Source organism: Bombyx mori, chromosome 23 (genome assembly GCF_030269925.1).
Source record: "Bombyx mori chromosome 23, ASM3026992v2".
Lineage (NCBI taxonomy): Eukaryota > Metazoa > Arthropoda > Insecta > Lepidoptera > Bombycidae > Bombyx > Bombyx mori.
Window position 1 is genome coordinate 21,180,962 of NC_085129.1, and position 24,394 is coordinate 21,205,355.

The 24,394-nt window shown below is 38.6% G+C and overlaps 2 protein-coding genes across 21 annotated transcripts in view; both read right to left on the reverse strand.

Annotated features, from left to right (window-relative positions):
• Positions 1-845: 845 nt before the first annotated feature.
• Positions 846-8,455, reverse strand: LOC101745761 (dehydrogenase/reductase SDR family member 4). Its single transcript, XM_004925947.3, has 6 exons — positions 8,152-8,455; positions 6,332-6,509; positions 4,750-4,827; positions 2,947-3,093; positions 2,048-2,182; positions 846-1,126 (listed from the first exon to the last, which is right to left on the reverse strand). Exons 1-6 carry the CDS (start codon positions 8,235-8,237, stop codon positions 956-958), a joined length of 795 nt encoding a protein of 264 aa, XP_004926004.1. The 5' UTR covers positions 8,238-8,455; the 3' UTR covers positions 846-955.
• A 1,223-nt stretch (positions 8,456-9,678) lies between these two features.
• The window catches only part of LOC101746048 (fasciclin-3), an 88,327-nt gene continuing 73,611 nt past the window's right edge, over positions 9,679-24,394 (reverse strand). For 6 of the 20 annotated variants that reach the window (XM_062675462.1, XM_062675461.1, XM_062675463.1 and 3 more), the window contains 4 exons: positions 23,547-23,660; positions 16,466-16,502; positions 13,744-13,867; positions 9,679-13,471 (listed from right to left, as the gene is read on the reverse strand). In XM_062675462.1, the coding sequence (XP_062531446.1) occupies positions 13,325-13,471; positions 13,744-13,867; positions 16,466-16,502; positions 23,547-23,660 (422 nt within the window). In that variant the 3' untranslated portion in view covers positions 9,679-13,324. Of the gene's footprint in view, positions 13,472-13,743; positions 13,868-16,465; positions 16,503-17,165; positions 23,086-23,546; positions 23,661-24,394 lie in introns of those variants that run through there. The other 14 variants (XM_062675465.1, XM_062675464.1, XM_062675459.1 and 11 more) reach the window with 5 other exon arrangements.

Consider the following 24,394-nt stretch of genomic DNA (forward strand, 5'->3'; position numbering starts at 1 on the left):
TACCAACCGGCTATAGAATGAGCTCCCCTCCACGGTGTTTCCCGAGCGCTATAACATGTACTTCTTCAAACGAGGCTTGTGGAGGGTACCTAACGGTAGGCAGCGGCTTGGCTCTGCCCCTAACATTGCTGATGTCCACGAGTTACGGCAATCACTCACCATCAGGTGGGTCGTATAATCTTCTGCCTACAAAGGCAATGCATAGGTACCTGTCTACGAAAGTTTGTGACATCAATCTGTTGTTGATTGGGGTATAAAAAAAAATGCGCGTTTTAAAAATTGCATCGTCAAATCTTATATCTTTAAACGAGCAATTCTTGTATATACTTATATATAATCTGAATCTCGGAAACGGCCCCAACGGTTTTCATAAAATTTAGTAAACAGGGGATTTCGGGGGCGATAAATCGATCTAGCTACGATTTATTGTCAGAAAATGTTGTATTCTTGGTCTAAACTTAAACCAAACACTCATTGGCTTCGGGTTGCTGAACAACGCCATCTGCTGAAGTAGCTTTAGTGCTATTGTGTCTTTAAAGCAGTTAGTTGCTAGTTGCTCTCAATTAAGAAAATAGTATTATTATTCGCCAGCAGATGTCGGGAAGAGTCATATTTTTCTGTTTAAGCGGCAATATTGGGCAACGCAAACGCCACATTCTTGTTATTTTCTTTCAATAAAAAAAATATTAGTTTATGTATAAGTTGACTATCGATAAAGTTGATTATTGAAAACACGAATAAGATAAGATTTCTAAAAAACACAATTTATCATCCAGGTACTTGTTATTATAATAAACCATGTCTTCATTGAAACCGCGATTAATTATACATTTAAAAACTTGTTATATATTTAAAGAAGTTTATTTATATCATTCATTTATTGACTCCGATGCGTCATCAATGCCTTTATCTGAAATTCGTATGAAACTTATTTCAGGTGGACTCTAGCGACGACTCAAAGTCGTGCGGGCGCCCCTCCAGCAACCACAACAGTCTCTCCGGTGATGTAGCTGGCGTCATCCGAAGCCAAAAACGCTACGGCACCAGCAATTTCTTCTGGTCTCCCGAATCTTTTCAATGGGACATTCGATAGGCTCTTCTCCGCCCCAGCCTCGGAGTTTGTTATCTGAAACAGTCAAGATAACTTCACTTCATTTTAGAAATCTCCACCACCCGACCACTCCTGCTTCAGGAGTTTTCTCGTATGTTATTTAACGTCATTTTTTACTGGTGGTAGGACGTCTTGTGGGTCCGCACGGGTAGGTACCACCACCCTGCCTATTTCTGCCGTGAAGCAGTAATGCGTTTCGGTTTGAAGGGTGGGGCAGCCGTTGTAACTATACTTGGTACCTTGGAACTTATATCTCAAGGTGGGTGGTACATTTGCGTTGTAGATGTCTATGGGCTCCAGTAACCACTTAACACCAGGTGGGCTGTGAGCTCGTACACATCTAAGCAATAAAAAAAAATGGCTACCAATGATAGGGTAGGAGGGCAAAGAAAAGTTTTAATTACACAAATCTTTTTCTATCATTTTTAGTTGCTCTAGAATCTATGTGGTTGATCGGGGTCACGGTTCATCTGATCTAAGCAATAAAATAAAAATAAATGCGGAACGGGTACCGGAGCTCATGGCCAACACAACGTGAATGCCGCCACCCACATTGCGATATCAGATCGAAACGTCGATTGTGTAGGTCAAAATTTCGACATTTCTGCGACCCGCAGTATATTTAAGACCATATCACGACATAAACAGAATAATAAATCCATAATACACCAATCAAGTCCGGACGGCTTGGCTGGCCGATGTTTGATTTTACTTTGAACCGATCTGTAGCAAACAGAATTATACGCTGGGCCAATCTGAAGGTTTCCTGAATGTATCATCGAAATCGGACTAGCTGTTTCAGAGTCTTTAGGAAACATGCACACATCCACTTTTTTAAAAAGCTTTAGATGTATCCAGCAGTTTTTTCTCCATCGAAGACGTGCTTACTTCAAGCTAATGATGTTTTGGAAAGTATACGTATATGAAGCTACTTACCGCGGATGCAAACTTTGTGACGACGATCCCGGGAGCGACGCAGTTCACTCTGATGTTCTCGTGTACTGTTTCGTTGGCTATCGCCTTCGTAAGTCCAAGGAGCGTCGTTTTACTAACACCATAGGCACCTAGAGGCTGAATGCACCAGACTATTACCATAAACAGTGTTGCTAAATGGATATGAGGTGACGTTCAGTCTTTTCATCTGGATCCCGGCTGCACAGGAGTACAGCGGTAGGAGTGAATGACTCGCAAATACCGGATAGTTATGGGCAACGGATGATTTGAGTCCATCGCAACCACTATTCCGTATGAATCACTCCGCCAAGCCCTCGGAGCAGAAATCATTCATACTATTTGGAACGGGGGTAAGTTTACAGATACTTTTTTCGCTGCCGAGAATCCAGTTTTGAAATGAAATCGCCTCATTTGTGTTCCCCGAGCGTTGTAACATGGCCTTCTGCAAACGATATTTGCAGCGGTAGGCAGCGACTTGGCTTACGATCTTTTTTTTCCACCTACTCACGCTTAGGGGGCGTGTGGGATATATGACACTCGGCGGGAGGCGGTACTATGCCATGTTCTCATCAACAATCCATACGATTGCCAAGTTTGATGATGATCCAAGAATTAAAAGAGAGAAAAATGGAATTGAGAGATTCAGCGAATTCTACCTTTTTTGCGTGGATGAATACTTACAGCGCATCTGGTGGAAGAACGTATTGAAGCCCGCACAAGTCGTTACCCTCATCCTGCCTATTTCTGCGCGAGACATTTCATACGTTTCGGTTTGATCAAGGGGAGAGCTGTCTTATAATTGAAACTCTGCCTCATTGCTCAAGATGACGACGGCACACGCTGCTCCAGGTATCCTTCTAGTGAATTAGAAGTGTAAATACCTCCGTTGGTTGATACGCTGCAATCGAAGATATGAATACGATACTGCCCCCTCCTCTCTTGACCAGCTCCGGATACGCCTCCTTGGCCAACAGCCAGGAGCTTTTCACGTTAACGTCAAATATTTTGTCCCAGACTTGTTCGTCGGTCTATAAATAATTATTATCAAATTATAACGGAAAAGGTAACGCTCCCTGACTAGGTGCGATGACCTGCGATCGGTGGCCAGGATGTGGATGAGGACAGCCGAATACCGGGCTCAATGGCGTGAATTGGGAGGGACCTATATCCAGCAGTAGACGACTATGGACTGATGATGATGACCCAATCATTTATTTCGGGAAACTAACTAACCATACAGTCATATAAATTAAACAGAGGTTAATAAAAATCAAACAAATATCCATTACTAACACAAAGCATGAGTAGATGGTGACCGAAAATAATTGAAATTAATGACTTAAGCCTTCGTCAAACAGATGCTATGACGCCGAGATGTGATGTACTACTACGGTATTATACTGTCAAACAGAGCGCCAGCGCTATGAGCGCTATAGCGCTGGCGGTGGCGCTGTTTGACGGTATGTTACCATATTAGTACAACACATCTCGGAGTCATAGCGCGGCGTTAGTTTAGCGCTCTGACGCGCGCTAAGTACGCGTTCTATCTGACGAAGCCTTTAAAGTTTACAGAAAGCTAATGATATAAAACAATACGCATATATATGATTGTTAAAAACGGAACGTATAGAGTGTGGGACGGAGCGTTAAGATGTGAGTGAGAGAGAATGATAGGAAAGAGAATGACAGAGACAAGGAAGATGGCGAAGACGATTATTAAATGAGCAAGGCGTGAAAAAGGTGTCAATTAATTTTTAATTATTACAATAAAGAAGATTTGCAAAAGAAGAGTAAAAGTGCATAAAAGGAATACATTTTTTATGTGCCACGATCCAAATTCTACATATATTTGTAGTAGGTACACAAACCGCTCCGAAAACGCTTTTCTAAAAATTTCTTTTTTATAATTTGCTAAACTATGACGGGAGCCATTACGGAAGTGCCAACCACCTTTACGGATTACCGAGCGGTCTAATTAAGAACAAACAAAATCAATCATATGCATTAAGTTAGGTATTTCAAGACACGAAATCTGGTACATCTGGCGACGGTCAAATTCATGTTTATGATCAAGTGACCACTTTTTTTTATTGCTTAGTTGGGTGGACGAGCTCACAGCCCACCTGGTGTTAAGTGGTTACTGGAACCCATAGACATCTACGACGTAAATGCGCCACCCGCCTTGAGATATAAGTTCTAAAATCTCAAGCGAAGTTACAACGGCTGCCCCACCCTTCAAGCCAAAACGCATTACTGCTTCACGGCAGAAATAGACAGGGCGGTGGTAGCTACCCGCGCGGACTACGCAAATAATTACGCAAATTATAACTTTGCGGATTTGATTTTTATTACACGATGTTATTACTTCACCGTGGAAGTAAATCGTGAACATTTGATAAGTACGTATTTCATTAGAAAAATTGGTACCCTCGTCTGGGATTCGAATACCGGTGCTCAACACGAATGCACCGGACATCTTATCCGGTCACGGCGACTTTATAATAAAAACTAAACTTTATAAACTTAATAAAATTATTGTATCAGCATCGGTTCTTGCGTGTGCAAATTGTCAATTTGACCAGGGGTCTTGAGGCAGCGAGAATGACGTTCAAAGATATATGTAATTACATTCAAACAAACATACCGAGATAATAAAAGCGTGTTCAAACTAAAAGGCTTCTTACATCTAAGATCGAAGCCACCGCTGGATTGACCGCGGCGTTTGATACCAGGATATCCACTCCGCCAAACTTACTTGTGGCCTGTAATAATAACGTATCGTACATTGAATGACGCCTTGTGTATATTATAATACAGGTACCCTCCTATAACACTGTAGATACTGTTATGCGCTGGGGCTCAGGATAAATAAAAAAAATATACCAAAGTACAACTTAAAACTGTATTTATCGCTTAGAACACACACAGAACACTTTAAAATTCTCTATTCGCTGTTTCAGTTCGAGTAGTTCCGATTACTGACTGACTGCGAGCAATCTCTACAACGCTTTTATAATCGATACGTCATCCCTAGAATTATCGAGAATATTCCACACAAGTCGAGTATTTTGTTTCCGCTATCTGACAATAGATGGCGTTGTACTTCTCGAGCATTATAGATGCTTCGATATTCGTTCGTCTATTCGGCGATAGATGGCGTTACTCTTACAGGCGTAACAATACGTTCCTACAAGTCCCGTGTTGTGTGAAACAATGTTATATGTGACTAGAAGCCAATACACAAAGGAGATTAATATTTTTGAGTGTAACATCTGAACTATGCCTGTAAGTATTTTATTTACCTATTATACATAAAAATAAACAGTAAAATATCGGTTATTCCCATACATTGTGTGTTCAAGGTGAAAATGTAATTTTGAAAATCATTGTAAACAAAAATATCGTCATCGTGTTGTAGAAGTACGTGTTCTAAAAAGGTATTGGGGATTTTTTCTTTCCGTGTCAGAATCGAACCATGTTACGGTTACCGTTACCGTGTTATCAATAAACTTAACCAAATGTGAGGCAGTCGTGGAGCTCCTAACTATTAGACAAAGGGTCCTGGATTCGAATCCCTTTTAGAGCCACTGGAATAGAGCTCATCCCTACCACTCGAAACTGCTTCTTGAGACTTAATGAGACTGTAATCCGTTCTGTTTTGAGAGTACAGCCGCAAGCACAAGCTGTCTATGAGCTAAGTCCTCGAATACATCGGGTTTCTTTAGGACTTAGCAACGGATTTCTTGCACACTATTACATATCCTTTTAAAGCCTAGGTTTCACCAGAACGCTGTGTGGTAACTGGTAGGCAGCGGATGGTCTGTACCCGGACTTTATGACCAGGGCCCTGAAACTGCGATACTTTAAGACAAATATTTTTTGTACTGAAAATAGCGACATCTTGTAGCGGATGCCCCTAAACTTATATGTTGTTAAAGTTAAAGTATAACTAAACATAGAAAATAATTATTTTTATTAAATCATACAAGTCTTTATTTGTTATAGACAAAGTGATTAAATTTTATCAATTTGTGGTTCCTGAAAATTCACAAAATCCTTCATTAAAAATAAAATATAGGATAGGTAATATGCTACCGCCATCTACAGGAGCAATGAGAAACTAATCGTAATGAAGCCATCTAGTGGCCGACGCCCGCAAACATTTTTGTTGAGCGCTTGAGTTGCTTATCCATAACAAATTTTTGTGTATTATCTATAGTTATGACGGTCTGGTCGTTTGTCTTTGAATCATATTAAAAACCTTACCACTTCAAATAATCGTCTCCTATGTTCATGATTGGCGACGTGACAGACGACTCCTTCCACTGTAATGCCCTCGCTTCGGAGGCTCTGCACAGCTTTCCCAACGTTGCTCTCTTTCCGGCTGCAGATGACTACGGAAGCACCTTCACTTCCCAGCCTCTTAGCTATTGCGTACCCAATTCTAAAACAAGCTCTAGTTAATAGGGCTCGAGAATACGACATTCTGAAGAAACCGGTTAGTGTAAACTGAGCAATTCCGATCCGGTGGTAGGTTCAGCTCTTGCTAGGGCCAGTGTGAGCAAATCCTCCCAGGTCTGAGCCCCGTGAGCTTACCTACCAAACCACGTAGTTGGAATAACCCTCAAGGCTACCAGCGATTAGTGAGGATACAAATTTAATCTAAAACTTTTTTTTTTAGTTGTGCACTCTTTAACTAGTGAGAAGTGACCAATGCTCCGTTGTGAATAACGATAAACCTACATATGTATATAACATAATATATCGGGGAAGCCACAATTATTGACAACATCGTCGGACATCATAGGGACGAAAAGGGGTGATTTGATTTTGATTGAGCTAAGAGAAACACCAGTCACGTTTGTTGTCTTAGAAGAATTTAATTTAATTGTGTACAAATTTAGCACTGATGTGTACTGTGAGCCTATTGACAAAAAAAAAAACTCCTCTTTAAGCAAACGAAAACGAATGACAGTTATTAGGACGGAGGCACCGCTCTTCGCAACGTAACAACAAATGTTCGAGTAACAAGGTCGACTTATTCAGTGGAGCAATAGTTAGCGACCTTGACTGTGCGCCGAAGATTTGGTTTTGATTCCAGCATCGGGCAAAAAAACATTCCTGCGATGAATGGGTCTGTTTGCTTTTTGTCTGGGTGCTTATTATCGAAACATGTACCTATACATTTAAGCGTACCATCCGGCCTTGGTATCCCATCGCCCCACAGTGTTTCCCGAGCGCTATGACACGTCCTTCTTCAAACGAGGATTGTAGAGAATATTAAGCGGTAGGCAGCGGCTTGGCTCTGCCCCTGGCATTGCTGAAGTCCTTGGGCGACGGTAACCACTCACCATCAGGTGGGCCGTATGCTCGTCTGCCTACAAGGGCAATAAAAAAAAAACTATGTATGTCAGTCTCCAGTACCCATAACACAGGGAAACCTAATTTGGGGCTGGATAATCTGACGTGATTCTAGTTTTATTATAATATGTTTTTTTTAATGCTTAGTTGGGTGGACGAGCTCACAGCCCACCTGGTGTTAAGTGGTTACTGGAGCCCATAGACATCCACAACGTAAATGCACCACTCACCTTGAGATATGTTCTAAGGTCTCAAGTGCCTATAGTTACAACGGCTGCTCCGCCCTTCAAACCGAAACGCATTACTTTTTCACGGTAGAAATAGGCAAGGTGGTGGTACCCACCCGCGCGGACTCACAAGAGGTCCTACCACCAGTAATTACGCAAATTATAATTTTGCGGGTTTCATTTTTATTACACGATGTTATTCCTTCACCGTGGAAGTCAATCGTGAACATTTGTTGAGTAAACAAGTGTGTGTAAACAATTCACACGGTAAAATCCTAAAATGAGAATATCAATTCTACATCACAATCACGATTATTAACCGAAGACAAACCTATGAAAATTCAACTGAGAAATCAACAAATAAGTTCCATTCAATTGTCTGTTGTAAAAAAAAACGAAACGATTGACCTTTGAACCGAAGCAAGGCCGTTAGCTTCCCTCCTAATTGATAAATGACGTTTTGTCTATCGATTTTGAGACATCGGCATCCCCACTTACCCTTCAGTCGATGCTGTTACAATAGCCACCTTCCCACTGAACCGAGTGCTCTGAATTGCACGAACAGGGTTTGCTGAAGTTGACATGTTTAAACTCTTATTAATCAATAAAACAACGGACCTCTTAGTACCACTATAACAACAAAACAAAACTAGTTTGTTATTATTATTTTCGAATACCACATAGTTTGATTTACACGATGTTCCCTGCGTATCTCCTTATCACAGATAAACAGCATAGATTAGGGCACGTTCAAGATAGAATCTGTCAAATTAAATGATGTAATTTGTTTTTTATTAAGTCGCTGTTAAATAAATGTTTCACGATTTTTTATCGATTACTAGATACTAATAATCGATTTCATTTAAAACCCGCGCCATGATGATTTGATGAGATTTTTTTTTGTTGCATATATGGGTGGACGACCTTACAGCCTACCTGGTGTTAAGTGGTTACCGGAGCCCATAGATATTTACAACGTAAATGTCGCCACATACCTTGATGTATGAGTTCTAAGGTTTCAGTATTGTTACAACGGCTGCCCCACCCTTCAAACCGAAACGCATTACTGCTTCACGGCAGAAATACGCAGGGCGGTGGTACCTACACGTGCCGACTCACAAGAGGTCCTACCACCATTCCCTAGGCAAATTATAATTTTGTGGGTTTGATTTTTATTACACGATGTTATTCCTTCACCGTGGAAGTCAATCGTGAACATTTGTTGAGTACGTGTTTCATTAGAAAAATTGGTACGGCCTGCGGGATTCGAACACCGGTGCATCGCTAAATGAATAGTCTCATCGTTTGAAACAGTACAGGTGTTTGTAAAATAGTATGTCTATGCAAGTTCTCTGTGTAAGTATATCCCTACCTAATCGTTGATAGCCCAAGGAACTATTCCAACTAGCTCACGGTGTTAACCTGAGAGAGTTACTAACACTGATGCTAGAACAGTGCTTCGCTGAATCTTCCACCGGATCAGAACCGCGACCCACTGAGAAGATCCGGCGAAGAAGCTCAGTGGCTAAGTCTCTGTGTAATGCACTGGCTTTGGGAGCCAAATATAAGTGTAAAAGCGTGTGGGAGTAGTAACCGGCAGTGATCCGGGTCGCATGCCCGTATCGACTTCTCAATATCCGGTTGAACTTTGTAGGTTTTGTAGGCAGCGGCTTGGCTTTGCCCCTAGCATTGCTGGAATCCATGAGCGACGGTTACCACTCACCATCAGGTGGGCCTTATGCTCGTCTACCTACAAGGGCAATAAAAAAAAAGAACTATCCGCATATCATTGGGAAACAAATAAATGAAAATCGTCATCATCATCATCTTGGGCCTTACAGCCCGGGGTGGGCCTTAGCCTGGTCCAGTATGTCTCTCCAGACTGCTCTGTTCAGGGCTTTCTCCTTCCAGTTCCTGACACCGATAACTTTGGGACCGTGCTCTACGCCTTTTAAGCATTGGAGTTTGGGTATACCACGACTCCTGGTTTTCCATATACATAGTAATGAAATGAAAATGCCTCCCTCAAAATGACACATTAATTTATTTCAAACCTTAAATTACAATGCTTTAAGTACATACATGCAAGCAAACATCAAGAATAATGATTTATATAAATAGTTTTGTGAGTTCGTGCGTGCATTGCGGCACCGCAGTGGATACGCTTAGGTGCAAGCGACACAGTGCCCGGATATCTTGAGACAACAAAAGCTTGGATGTGTTTGGAATAAATAACATTCTGGGTTTGTTTCATTAAAATATACGTCGAAAAATGATAATTGGTGAGCTTGTTTTGTATCGCACGCAATGTACATCTATCTTTTATAAGACGCGCTGGGGTCGACGACCTCGGGGGAACGCAGCGGTTGAATTAGCACGTGTTACATTGCTGCGAGTTATCGACTTACTAAATCGATTATTGTTTGTTTGAACAATGTTTTCTGATTATGTTATGCTAGAACTTACACATGTATCGGCACAATCTTTCAGGAAACTGGTATAAACTCGGACGTCACTTAAGAAATATCAAGGATTATATTTATATTAAACGTTTAGAATTCATCAAAAAAAACTTACACAAATAAAAATTACAAAATACAAAATAATTTCTAAAACAGTAAAGTAAAAATAAAATATATCTTAAAACAATAAAACTAGGTATAATAAAAAAATGGTATATTCATTTGTAGAATCATTGAAAGATATACAAAAAAAAGCACCATTATTTTTTGTTTTTGTCTCCTAATAAATTAAAATACGTGGACGGATATGCAGAGATTCTGGTTAAAAACAATTTAAAATCACTTAACTTAAAAAACAATTATCATTTAATTAATACTTTGTACCTTTGAACGTAGACAAAGTGTAGGCGAGGGTTATAGCACAGTTCCCAGGCCCGGTGTACTGGTAAATTGACTGGTGGTAGGACCTCTTGTGAATCCGCGCGGGTAGTTACCACCGCCCTACCTATTTCTGCCGTGAAGCAGTAATGCGTTTCGGCTTGAAGAGTGGGGCAGCCGTTGTAACTATACTTGAGACCTTAGAACTTATATCTCAAGGCGGGTGGCGCATTTGCGTTGTAGATGTCTATGGGCTCCATCAACCACTTAACACCAGGTGGGTGGCGAGATCGTCCACCCATCCAAGCAATATAAAAAAAATACAACTCCCGGTTCGACAATGAACAAACTGACAAAGCACCGAAGCTATCCTAATCTTTGTCCTTTAAGCTCATAAGCTATCCTCAATCGATTGAGATGAAGCTCGTTGCAGTTTTAGTTAGCTTCGACCCTACCGAAGACTTCCAAGACCTTCGAAGACTCAATTGAGTACCAGCTGTCCTTCACGTGGTATGTATGGGAATGACACGACATCTATTCATCATCCTCCTGTCCAGTTATCCTGCTGAATAACGGACGAGGCTCTGGCAACTGGTTGATAGCGGTATAGCGCAGTCTGAACTTGACACAACTAAACCTGATCACTGACTGGCAACAGTGTCAGTAGTAAAAAGAGCTGCGTCTCTACGATCTCTAACAGGCCTGCCCAGTGTGGAGATTATGGGCATTTCCTCCATGAGAGACACACAAATACGACGGCCCCTAATTGCCGGTCGCTCTGCTATTCCTAGTCACGGTAGCGACGATGGTGGGGGTTCTAAGCATCCCCGGGTTGCGGTAGGAACAGACCTATGTCCAGCAGTGGACGACTGGACTGATGACGATGATGATCATGTCATTCACACCAGAATGCACGACTGGTTAGTGGCAGAAGTAAACAGGATGGCGGTGTCTACCCGCGCGGAATATTAGCAGCCACTACCGCGAATATTTCAACATTACTGTCTGCGGTAGTCCGTGTTTCAACCACAATTACAACAATATTTATGGTTTAATCTCGTATTTTTTCATTGTCATTATGTTACTACGATCGTTTTAAAGTTTTGCGGTCACCGATTGTTGTCGGTGTTGTCCATCGACAGCTCAATATCGCGTTGACTACCGTCATAATTGTCTATAAAAAATATTTCTAGATTATTATTTTTTTGCTCAAGACCGGAATACGTTCGTATTGTGGAGTTGAAGACACAAGTAGAGCAAACTGTCGGACCCAAAGATGCTGTTAGTCCGTACCGTGTGTAATTAATCGAAAAACTTCCCCCGCGAGATTAAGCCGTCAAAATTATTCATTCTAATTGTGTCCACGAGACGCCAGTCGAACGGTAACACTACATACTTTAGCCTCCGTGTTTACCCTGATTTGTATATTAATAACTAGCGACCCGCCTTCGCTTCGCTTCGGAAACATTAAAACACACATGAAACAAAAAAAATAAAATTAAAAAAAAAAATAAAAAAAGTAGCTTATGTTCATCAGGGACAATGTCGGCTTCTAATGGAATAAGAATTTTTCAAATCGGTCCAGTAGTTTCGGAGCCTATTCGAAACAAAGAAACAAACAAATCTTTCCTCTTTATAATATTAGTATAGATGAAACTCGTGTGTGTTGTTAACTTTAGTGGTATAAGAGTCCCGTGTTGACATGGTCGTCACTTGCAAAACGACCGCCCATTTGTCATAACTTTTTATCTCATCGTGTCGCATCGTCAAATGTAGACATTCTGCAAATGAATTCAACTCTAACGCTAATAATAATGAGATTACAACATTTTGAATACATCTGTAAATCAAGATTTAGAAATTGGTATATACAAGTTTTATTTAATTGTTTTTCTTTTGTTGTTTTTGTTTCAAACATAATCTAAGTTATTGTAATAAAATTTCATCCTTACTTATGTAAATTTATGGTATATATTATAATATTTAATTTGTCGCATCGGTGGATTCCCAAATATAATATAAAAATAATAATAATTCAAAGTTTGTGATGTGAAATTTCCTTGTCAACTTTCATATTATGAAATGTTTAATTTCAACACCAATATTTAGGACACACGTTTTTCGGAACACGTCACTGAACTTATACATCTTAAGAGTTTAATTACTAAATGAAGTGAATGTTAAAGTGAAAGTGAAAAAATGTGTTATTATATTTAATGATTTCTCCTGCTAGGGCTGGTCTTAACAATGTCCTCAGATTAGAGCCCTGTGAGCTCACCTACTGGTTCGGTGACGGTGGCATAGTCCTCAAAGACTACCAGTTGAGTAGGAAAAAAAGAGGGGTGAAAGATTCGATATTATTATATATTTGTAAATATCTATCGCCCGTCTCTCTCGCACCCTGATCGCACTGATGTTCGTCAATATACACAATATTTTCGATAAAAATTTCAATCGACATCCCTATTTGACAACGCTGTTACAATAGCGCACGCACAGCGAGACCTCAAGCGCAGACCTCAACAAAATAAACAGAATAAGCCGTCAGCGCGGATTCCCCGCTGCCGCAGCGCGAGTTTTATTATTAAAAGCTGACTGACACGTGCGTTTTGCAGTATTAGTATAAAAAAAAAATAAGTATATTTTTTTCAAGGTGTTCAGATTTGTCCGTGTTCCTCGAAGTAAATCTTCTGTGAATTCGAGAGCATAAATCCTAAATCAGTTGACAGTGTCTTTAGATTGCGAAGAAGTACGTAAGACCATTATCTCTCTCAATTGGCTGTCAAAGAAATTTCACTTGCATTACACGTGCGACCAGCATACGTCTTCTTCTATTCTTTAACTTCCTTCTGGCCGGGCTGGTCCGTGTAGACTATTTCAGCGTACTCCGTTGACGGTGGAGGGGGCTTATCTGCTGAAGTCTGATCTCCGAGAGCTAATTCAGCGTAAATGACGCCTTTCTTCTCTTCTGATTGTGACTGAAACACATAATTATGTTTGTTTGAGAGACGATTCGGAACCATCTGATACTAGACGGTTAAACTAGAGACTAGGAGTAGAATAGAAGTAGATAGAGAAGGAGCTCTGTCAGTCTCCTAGAGGCCACAGAATCGTTCGCCGCGAAGACCGCGAAGATGCCGTCGTCATTAAGGCTGTCAGAGTTTGTATCCGATCCCACAATACGGCCTATGCGCCACAAAAGATCTCAAGACCTCTCAACAATTAAGGCCCGGTCCTACACTAAGCTTACCTCAGCGTCATGAGCGTCGGTGGCCTGGACGCGATCCTTGGCGCGCGGTATGACGGCCCTCACCCGCGCCCCCAGCGCCGCCAGCCGCGACCTCCCGGCGCCGGCCGCGCTCTCCGTGTCGCTACTGACAAGTGCCCACTGCTTAGTGCTTACCGTAACTAAAGCACCAAAACCGAACCAAAGCAGTTTAGGTAGGTAGTGGCTTGGCTGTTTCTAGCATTGCTGACGTCCATGAGCAACAGTAACCACTCATCACCAGGTCATTTCCCTACATGGGTAACACACAAACCAGCCTTCAGATAAAACGTGGCTCTTCAAACCTTCATCTTGGTGTGCCGGTGATTAGCGTCGACTGTCTATGAATCAGTAAAACTAGCGGTGTTTAATACGTGAATCAACTCGTTACAAACACATGCTGGTACAGTGAGGGTACACATGCACATCAACAACCCACCTCCACCAGTCCACGTGGAAGTGTTCAGGGTGTATTGGGAACCATTCCGAAACTGAAGACAGACAATAAAACTAGCGACGTGCACTTTACAAGTTGCGAATGATTTTGTGTTGTTCTTTTTTCACAGCAAGCAATGTAACGCAATAAGAAACGTCTGACGCGTGAGACGCGCGCTCAAGCTTTAGACTGCGGGTAGTCAATGAAATGAAGAAAAAACTGTTTTTATTACTATTCGCATCTTTAGGGTAGGTTAGGGTTCTGAAGTTCACGTTTCTCAGCGGAATATACAGATCAATTAGATGCACACAAGTAAAGTTTAACTGTTACAGCTCAGTTAAAGCTCTTCGTGATGATTAGGAAAAAAATATCGCGAGGTTCTAAGTCGGATCCTTCAGGAAGACGGAGGTTGGAGAACTAGAAACAACTCGTCGATAGTTACAGTTCTCACTGAGCGAAATGGGATCAAGCTGAGATACTCTATGAGGTTCTGAGTGTCCACCGACCGGTATCGGTGGTACTCTCTATTGTCATCATCATTTCGTGTTCAAGAACAGTTCCCTTCACCGTGCATCAAGTTTACCAAACAGGTGTTAGTATTACCACTTACGAAGAAGGAACCACTTAGGATTTCATTGCTGGAGCCCAACAAGAAGCCTTAAGAGAATGTCGCTTTAGAACGACCTCTACACATGACTGCAGCAAGAGCACACGGTAGTGGCTTGTAGCCACAATAAATATAGCCATAACGAAAGGTCGCATTCGATCCCCCCTCTCAACAGGTTGTCTGAGGGTCCTTGTTTCTTAAGCATGTGCTACAGCGGATGCCTTCTAATAATAAAGTGCAAATGACAAAGCAGCACACGGTGCGGTAACCTGGACACAACGTACGTCGGAGACGACAAAGGCAGCCCCGACTCTATGAGGACGTCCCCCGCCGGCGTCCTTCAGAAATACGCAGTTTATTTACATTACAATAATATATACATATGCTTAAAGACATGCGCGAGGCTGACTAGAGCGAAAGGACTTTTCGGATAATACAGAATTTTAACAAAAGAAGTAAAGCCAAATGAAACGAGAATATCATCAATGTTGTCGAAGGTAATTAAAAAAGTACTGATTGGATCTTGAAATTTAAATGGGAACACGCGAAAAGCATCTCCTTTGAAATAAGAATCGCCAAATTCGATTCACTTAAAAGAGAGTTCTGATACATAAAAACAATACGAACCTAATGAAAACCTCCCCCCGAAATAATATTGGCATACTTTCGCCCGATTCATTGTCTATTGATGTCTAGTTTTAAATCAGGTTTATAAATAGGGCCATAAATTTACTAACTCAAGTATCCCCTACTAGAATCATGACTAAATCTTAACATTAAAACAAAAAAAAAAAATCAGGTCGGATTTTGGGTGAATATTGTCCGGCAAGTGGGCCACTCGTACCGAGAAAAACTCGGCGCGTAATTACACTAGTCTGACGGAAATATGGATCACCCATTCTCTCCTAAAGTTAACTTTAGAAACAAATTTGTCGTCACTACCCAGACGCACCCAGATGCACGGATGGGCAATATCCAACAAGGATTAGTCACGTTATTAATTGGGATATATATTGCGAATACTTCTATTGCTTCTGCACATAAAAGGTATTGCATGCTCAAATCTGATTGACGGCTTATGATGAAATACTCAAAGAAGTCACCGGTAGACAACCGCAGATGCGGTACCTACCCGAGCGGGCTCACAATGCGCCCTAATACCAGACCATGGTCACGTCATATCAAGCTCTTTCTGTCTGACCCTGGGTCAAGAGACGAACAAATTTGTTTGCCCTATATTTTTGAACATATGTAAATCAATCTGTTAGCATAAAGTCAGGGTTGAAGGTCACGACTATGAGGTGTGAGGCACATGTATGGAAGAGGAGGATATATGTCTCTGGTACCCATAATACAGCAGCAAATAATATTGCAGCTTGGAACCAAACGACTTTGTATAATGTGTGCCCACTGAATTTCTCGCCAGATCTTATCAGTGGGTCGCGATTCTGATACGGTGGTAGATTATTAGTTTGCTCTTACGAGGGCTGGTGTTAGCAAATTCTCTGAGGTTGAGCTCGTGAGCTCACCTTCCGGTCAAGGCGTAGCTGAAATAGCCTCTTAAGCTACCAGCGAATAGGTAGACAGGAAAGAAAATGTATAATGTGTGCCACATAATAAACTTCATTAAAATATTTTCTGGTATAAGCTGAATTTATACGTACGATTCTCCGGAGTTTTTGGCGAGCTCGCGACCGCGACCTGGGGACAGACAACAGTTGGTTCAGCCGATACGTGGTCAAGCCTGCGACAACGCACCGACGTACAATTCACACATCACGTTTATTATATATACAGATCTCTTTCTGTGTGAGACAAGGTTGCAATTATCGTTTATATCGACGGTTGAAAGGTTGTTTAGTTTTAGCGTCATTTCGCTTGACACGCGACTTTTATCTTTGTAATCAAAGGTCCGTTTTATTTGGTATCAACATCAACAATTTGATGTTTTTTAAGTGACACACATAAAAAATAAAGTCGAATTGATAACCTCCTCATTTTTTGGAGTCAAAGAGACCTTACCTTCCCTCCTCTTCTCAAGGCTGTGCCCTTCGTTGGAACCGCTAGAGATAACATTTAATATTTTGACATTCGACCCCTGAGTGGTTGTTATAATTCAATTCGTAAATCTAGGTATTGCTTTGATGATTTGTTTTATTATGTCTATCTTTGTATATGGCAACAGTGAAATGCAATTCGTGTCATGTAAATAAAAAAATGACATTTAATTTAACCTTAAAAAAGGTACATATAGGTATTCTTTTTTCTTTATGTAACAGTTTTCGAGATAACATACTCGCTACTATGTCGCAACATTTTAATAAATAAAAACGGGTTAGATCGTTTGAAAATAAAACAAAGTGATTCTTAATCAATAAATATTTTAATATATAAGTCGAAAGTGGTGGTTCAAGGGCAGTAAGTTGTCACATTAATTATAATTTATAAACATTCATAAGTAACAGTATCACACGCTTAAACGAGTTTCACTTGATTTTAGTAAAAAAAATCCGAGATAGAAAGCACACAAAGAGCTTTCTTATTGTCAAAAGCTTAATTGCATAATTACCACAGTCTGAGAATGAAAGAGCAAGAAATTAAAAGATTGCCAGCCTGTGAACAAAATTTTCCTATTTTTTTCGGCACATTGTGATTGATTACTTTGGTGATATCACAAATAATATCTCATGAGTTAATAGTGAAAATTTTATTATAAACATTTAATAATCAACAAATTTACTATAAAATTCTATTATATATTTTTTTTTAATTTTGTTTCAAATTTCTAATCTGCCAAATCTACTGAATTTATACGAATATATTTAAGAACATTGATTAAGCGTGTGAACAGATATGTAAATATAAAATTCTAATTATTATTATTTTTTATTAATATAAAAATGGCAATGTTTCGATCTTACTATTAAAGCGAAATACATACACAATAATTATATGACAGTTCTGTTTGTGAATTTTTACGGCATATTGGATCAATATTTGTCAAATGACAGTAACATAAGACGCTAACAGTGTAATGTTACATATTTTTCGGCATAACATAATCTAGTATATAAAAAAAATTCTCCTCATGATAATGTTTACATTACATATCTAAAATAACAAGAAATGATAAATACATTCAGAAAAAGACTAATGTAATTATGATTTGACAGAAAACGCTTAAGTACAGCGATTTTATAACATTATAGGAGCCGTGCGAGAGAGATAGAAATACGCCTTCTCTCTCGATCGATTAATCATTATGGAGGAAGGAATTTCACAAAAAAGAGTTCGTTTTAAAACAGAACTATCACCGCCACTAAAAAATAATCCGACGTAAAATTTAACTTAAAATTAAACTACAATAATATAATTAATTACAATAAAAAAAATACAAAAAAATCACAATATCGGTGAATCGAGACTTAAGCTTTAGAATACAACTAAATTTGATTTTTACATCTAAAATCGGCAGTTAATAAGCCGTGTCATGATTATTTAAGTAGTTTAAAATTCTATGTCATTTTATGAATTTCACTTATCTGTGAATTCATTGCTAGCTTTAGGAAAAATACACATAACCTAAACTGTAAAACAATGTCTAAATTACTTAGAAATACGAATCATAAATGTCGGTTCATTCCTTAACGATATAGACGAGAAAGATCCAAAATACCTCGTCAGTAAATAAGTTTAGTAATAACTTTAAAAATCAATACGCAAATGACGTATTAAAATTTATAAATGCAAAAGAAATCAAGCATTTTACCGCCATTTTGGATATTTTAGATTTTTTTTCTTAAACAACACTGATCTTCTCTATATTTGTATCGAATCATTGAAAAATCCATTTTATTGACGCGAATCGACATTTATGATTGAAAATTTGTATGTAATTAGTTAATTAAAACGTTGGAAATAATAAAATAATAATTTTAAGCGCTAACGCTAACAGTAGCTTTAATTGCGCGTAATAAAACTAATTTCAATATTAACGTTACATACATTATCTGTACCTTTTTATGCATTAAACTAAACATTTATTTACACAACTTGGTGGTATGTATGCTATATAAAAATAAAGATGCCGTCTCGGTGAGTTTTATCATAGCTTCAACGTTCAGTCGCGGCGCATATTAAACCAAAGTTTAGCATTTCGATGTTACTCTTAGATTAGCGTCAATTTCCGACAGTATGCGAGGTTGGCACGGAAGTGTAATATGCGCCGGACCTTAATTGCCATCGCGTTTACGTCAAGAGCAGAGCAATTCATAATTATTCATATATTATCATCAATATATTTTGTTAGGTGCTTGTTCACGTCGAATCGTGGGAATATCGCGCAAAAATACCAAGTGATCGTAATGAAAATGCAGTGAGGTGTAATGGCGGGCAGCGTTGTCGCCGGAGACGTGGCAGACACCCGGCGGACACTTCCAGCACGGGCCCGCGAGTGTCTCCGCGTCCACGAATCAAACGTGAACAAACACTAACAGAGTAAACGTGACGTAAACATAAAATTTAAACTAATTCGAGACTATTTCATTCGAAATCTTCCTTTTTGTGTCCTTGATGATTATTATACTAAAACTTATGATGTTACTATAAAACCCTTGCGATTTAAATTATTAAGACGATGGGTATTCGTTGTAATATAAGTATTACAAACATTCTAAGAGATTCCTATCAACAATAAAAAAATTTCACGAAAAAATCATGCAAGTTTTTTAGCAGCTGACATTAAGCTGGGCGCATATTGTACGACCGTTTCGATCTGATAAGTTCATAACGGCTTGTAATGCGAGAATTCAAGAAGAATGATCAAGATTCTGGCGTCAAGATTCGCAGTACAAATTGCATGTGAGTACTCAGTGGCCGTGAGTAATACCAGAGACACAGCCAACCGCTGCCCACCGCTGGGAAATATTTACTTTAAATAATTAATCTAAATATTATAGTCTAAGAGGTTGTCACGCTGAGACATAACAGTCTAATGCACAGGAGATCCCGCAGAAACAGCTTCTGCAAATTTATATTTGAATTTTATCTGTTGCTGGCGAAGTTTGTTGATCGTTTTTGTAAAATTAAATAGTTGATTGCGTGATTTTTTCGTTTTATCGCCTTGAGGTTCTTTGAGACGATCAAAAATTGTAAATCTAATTTAATCTTAACATAAATACAAGTTTGAATGTATTTCAATTAGATAGAATATGAATCGTTATAAAAGATAGAACTGTCATCATTCCAACAGCGCTATTCTAAGTTGATTTATGAAAGCGACATTTTAATACGAATGTACATTCATTTAGATATAAAATATTTTTGTTACAAAAATTTATTCAAAAAAGTCATTAAGTTATATATTTGTTATTAATATATTTGTGCCGTATATAAATATATAGATCTATTTTCTTTTTAAAATTAAATTAATTAATTAAGTAGAAATATGTTTTATCGATTGTTAGCATTGTTCCTGAGCTTTAAACGAATTTCAATTTCATTTACTGAAACGGAAACATAGCCGAGAGTCAATTATTAAAATTTAACTGTAACTGTGTAAGTATGTAATGAATTTCTATTTCGTTCTTGGCTCAAAAACTACACAAGACTTAATCAAATTTAAACGTCACTATGACATTTAACTGTCAATGTCATTTTGAGTTTGGCGGTAATCGATTTTAAACCAAGACAGCGGCGAACGAATACGGTATATCGATTATTTTCGTTATCAAAGCTCAACTTAAAACTGTAGCTCTGAATTAAGCAAGACCCAGGCTCCCAAGAGCCCCCAACATGATTATATTCATTCGCTGCTATTAAATTATATTTAAACATAGTTTTATTACAGACATTATCAACGCAAATCGATTCACAAGTTCCACGGGCATTATTAAAACCACTTTAACGGTTTTCAGGTCTATGTCGACCGTGAGGATGAAACATTTAACCCTTTGAGAGTGAGCCGTCGATAAATCGACTCTTTATTAATGCATATAAGGTGGAAAAAAGGTTAAGATTTTTTTTGAATGTCAGAAATTGTATAACAAATATGTGCATGATTCAAATCGTGAAAGCAGTTTTAATAATACTCCTCGGGGAACAGGAGACGGTAATGTTCCACCGGCCATCGGGTAACATGGTTGTGGGCAGGGCGACTAAATTACCGTGACTTACTCATTACTCAAACGGCCGTGTCCGGTTTTTTTTCTGGTAGCTTAGAGTTCCCGTTCGTAATGTACTCGGCGTGGTCGTGGGTGGGATTCTCGGAGCCCTTGATGTCATCGTGGGATGGCAACGGCGCTTCCGAGTCCGCCCCGTCCGGCATATCGATCCGATGGGATCGTCCTGCCACATGTCAACATTTGTAGCGATCAAGAACTCGTTCGTGTGACGATAGCCAGGGCCGGATATTTTTTGTTTGTGATTTGTCATTTCAAAATTTATATCACAAATTTACTGACAGCTGAATCTACATAGTTAATATTTTAAAGGCCTTTAGGGATATAATTATTCGTAAATTGAAGGGTGAGTAAATGGTGCGATCAATCCTCTCCCGGGTGATATTAAAAACACAAATAGTTGAGTACCGTCACCGTAATAATACACATAAAACAAATTAACTTTTCATTAAAAAAATTAATGAGCTGTTTTAATATTAAATTAAACATTTTCTCATTAAAAAAGGAATTGATTTTCAGTTTTTTTTTCTACTTTTTAATCAATAAACTCAAGAAAATTGATAAAACGCATGCGAATTATTTTAGACTTGTTATTGTTATGAAAGTTCATGCAAAATTTAAACAAAATATATGTTTATGACTGCTAATTTTCAAATTATTTATGAACCGGCACACAGAGGGGCGATCTGAGCCAACCGGCACCATTGACGATGTCAATACATTGTCAATAGACCGCTAGTGTACTACTAGTGTCACTTATCTTTACTTAAAATAGGAATTATTTTAAAATACTCAATGTAACAGTCAAAAAACATAACAAAAACACAATATTAGTTTCAAAACACTAGAAGGCATGCGCGTTCTGTTATAAGTTAGTTTCAATGCATGCAAATTATCAAATAAGATATTTATTTATATTAAAAAAAACGTTCTTGATCGCAATAAACATTGATACGGGGCTTACATACGTATAATCAACACATACAAAAACCGTAAGGTCTAAACGTCCATATTTGCACAGGAGAAGAACTTTTCAATGCCAATAAGCATGTTAATTATTAAATGTACAGAAATTCTGACCTTTCGATTTTGCTATATAACCACTAAAATAACTAGAAGGCTTTAGGTTTCAGCGCTTTGAAACAAGCCACTGGTTAATTAGTTTAAAGTAAATGAAAAATTTTACGAATTCTTTTTAAATAACCTTTAAAAATATAGGATCACCAAAAATGGCGCCAAATTGTTTTCAAAATTATAGTTTTTTTACGACTACGCCTTTTGACATTATTTAAAGAAATATCGCGCCTGAGCAAACTTTTGGCTTTTTTACGCGCTCAAATTATTTCTTCGTTCTGAAATTGTTTCAAATTTATATTACGTAAGGAAATAATTGATATCGGCTTCAAAATGTTATAAGTGAAATTTGTTTTAATCTTATTTTTTTATACAGGAACTAGCTAGTATTTCGAATGACGATTGATTAACCATAGCATTGTCTACGAAACTAATAATATTCACCCAAAGCCTCCTTATAAATTGCCATTTTTATATAACTACGCAAGCAGAAATCATTGCATTTCCAAGATGCCTTAACTACATATAAATTTTCTACTACAATATTTTGATATTATTTCAATATTTGTGTTGTTGGGCCGTGTTAAAGCTATACTCATTATAATTTGCGGGCATTTTTTTGATAGCTTATTTGAAGCGAAAACAATAAATTATAAATTAATATTAATCTAACACTTAGGTTAAGTTTGAATTTAATAAAATGAATATTTAACAGGTTTTTGTTAAAATAATTATGCAAAGATTAACTCTATCAGTCAAAGTGTTTACAATTTGATCGGCTTTTTGCACAGATCGCTCGAGATGGTGGTTCTCAAGTCGTGCCAACAATTGGACGTGCCAAACTAATATTGGCGGTTGGCTTTCGTCTCGGTCATACTTGACCAGTTCATTAGTGCCGCTTTGTATCGCCATAGCATTGATTTTGTTAAATAAAAAAATATGCCGCAAATTTATAATGAGACACATTAAAACAGTGATTTCGGTGATATTATTTCTACATTTATTTACCTATCGACCGACAGCCCTCGAGCCTAAAAAGGTATTTTGTTCGTTAATTTTGATAAAAATGATTAAGTATTTCAATTGAAAAAAAGATATATTTTATTATTTAAAAAAACATGCGATGATTAAAAAAATATGGTAATAATATAATTGGAATAATTTGATGGCAAAACCATTTAGGTTTTTAGATTTGCCGATATAATGTTATTAAAGTCAGTTTAATTTTGTATTCGTTAAAAAGGTTTATTAAAATGTGGGAGTCAGATGACGAAATATTAAATGTTTTTTGTCATAAATGCTTGAAAAAAAACTATGGAATGCACTAAACTTGAAATTAACGTTTCAATTTTCACAATCCAAATTCGACAACATCGTCGAAACTCCTTCAGTTTAAAAAAAATAAAAAACTAGAGACTAGAACGACTGACATCATCTGTCCGAAAATTGAAACATCAACTGTCAAAACTATTGTAAATGAAACGTCACTCACCAGCGAAGCACCATCTGTCGGTCGCGAACGCGAACACACCCAGGAACACCGCGATCAAGAGGACGAGTACGGCCACCACTATGCCGACTATGGCTCCGGTGTCTAATTCAACGCCTAGAAAAAAAAAAAACTAACAGTCTAAGACTTATTTGGGCACGCTATTTTTTTTTTATTTCCCTTGTAGGCAGACGAGAATACGGACTACCTAATAGTTACCGTCGCCCATGGACGTCAGCAATGCCAGGGGCAAAGTCAACCTCCTGCCTACCGTTAATTCTCTGCAGGTCTCATTTGAAGAAGGCCTACACGTTAGCACGTGAATACTCTACCCACATAACAAACCACAAAGTCCCCTTATCCATTAATGCCTCCAGTTGTTGTCTCAACATCATGCGGCCAAGTGATTCCGTACAGACCGGGCACCATCAGGCTATTGACACTTCATTTGAAGCTCCTTATTTATTATAGCCTCTACGTTGACACTGTACGAAAGATTTCAGGTGTAACCTTTTATATTAGTGTCTTAAATGACGAGCTGGAGAGTCGTAATAGTCTCCGGAGACATGAAATCCAAGTCTAAATCAGCCGCCTCAGCCTTCAAGCTGTAACTGTAGCTTTACCAAGCAATTTATAACGCTATCTCGCCTCACACGTCAACGAACACCTGCATTGTCCGTCCATTCTTCTATAACTACCACACACTAACTCATTTATAATATATTCCTTTAAATAATTTCTACGCTGATAGAGACATGCGCGTTCCACATGCGCATAGGTTTACATGCAGTTTTGTTACCATGCATCTTTTACTAGTAATCATTTTTAAGGATCTTATATTACTTTTTAGA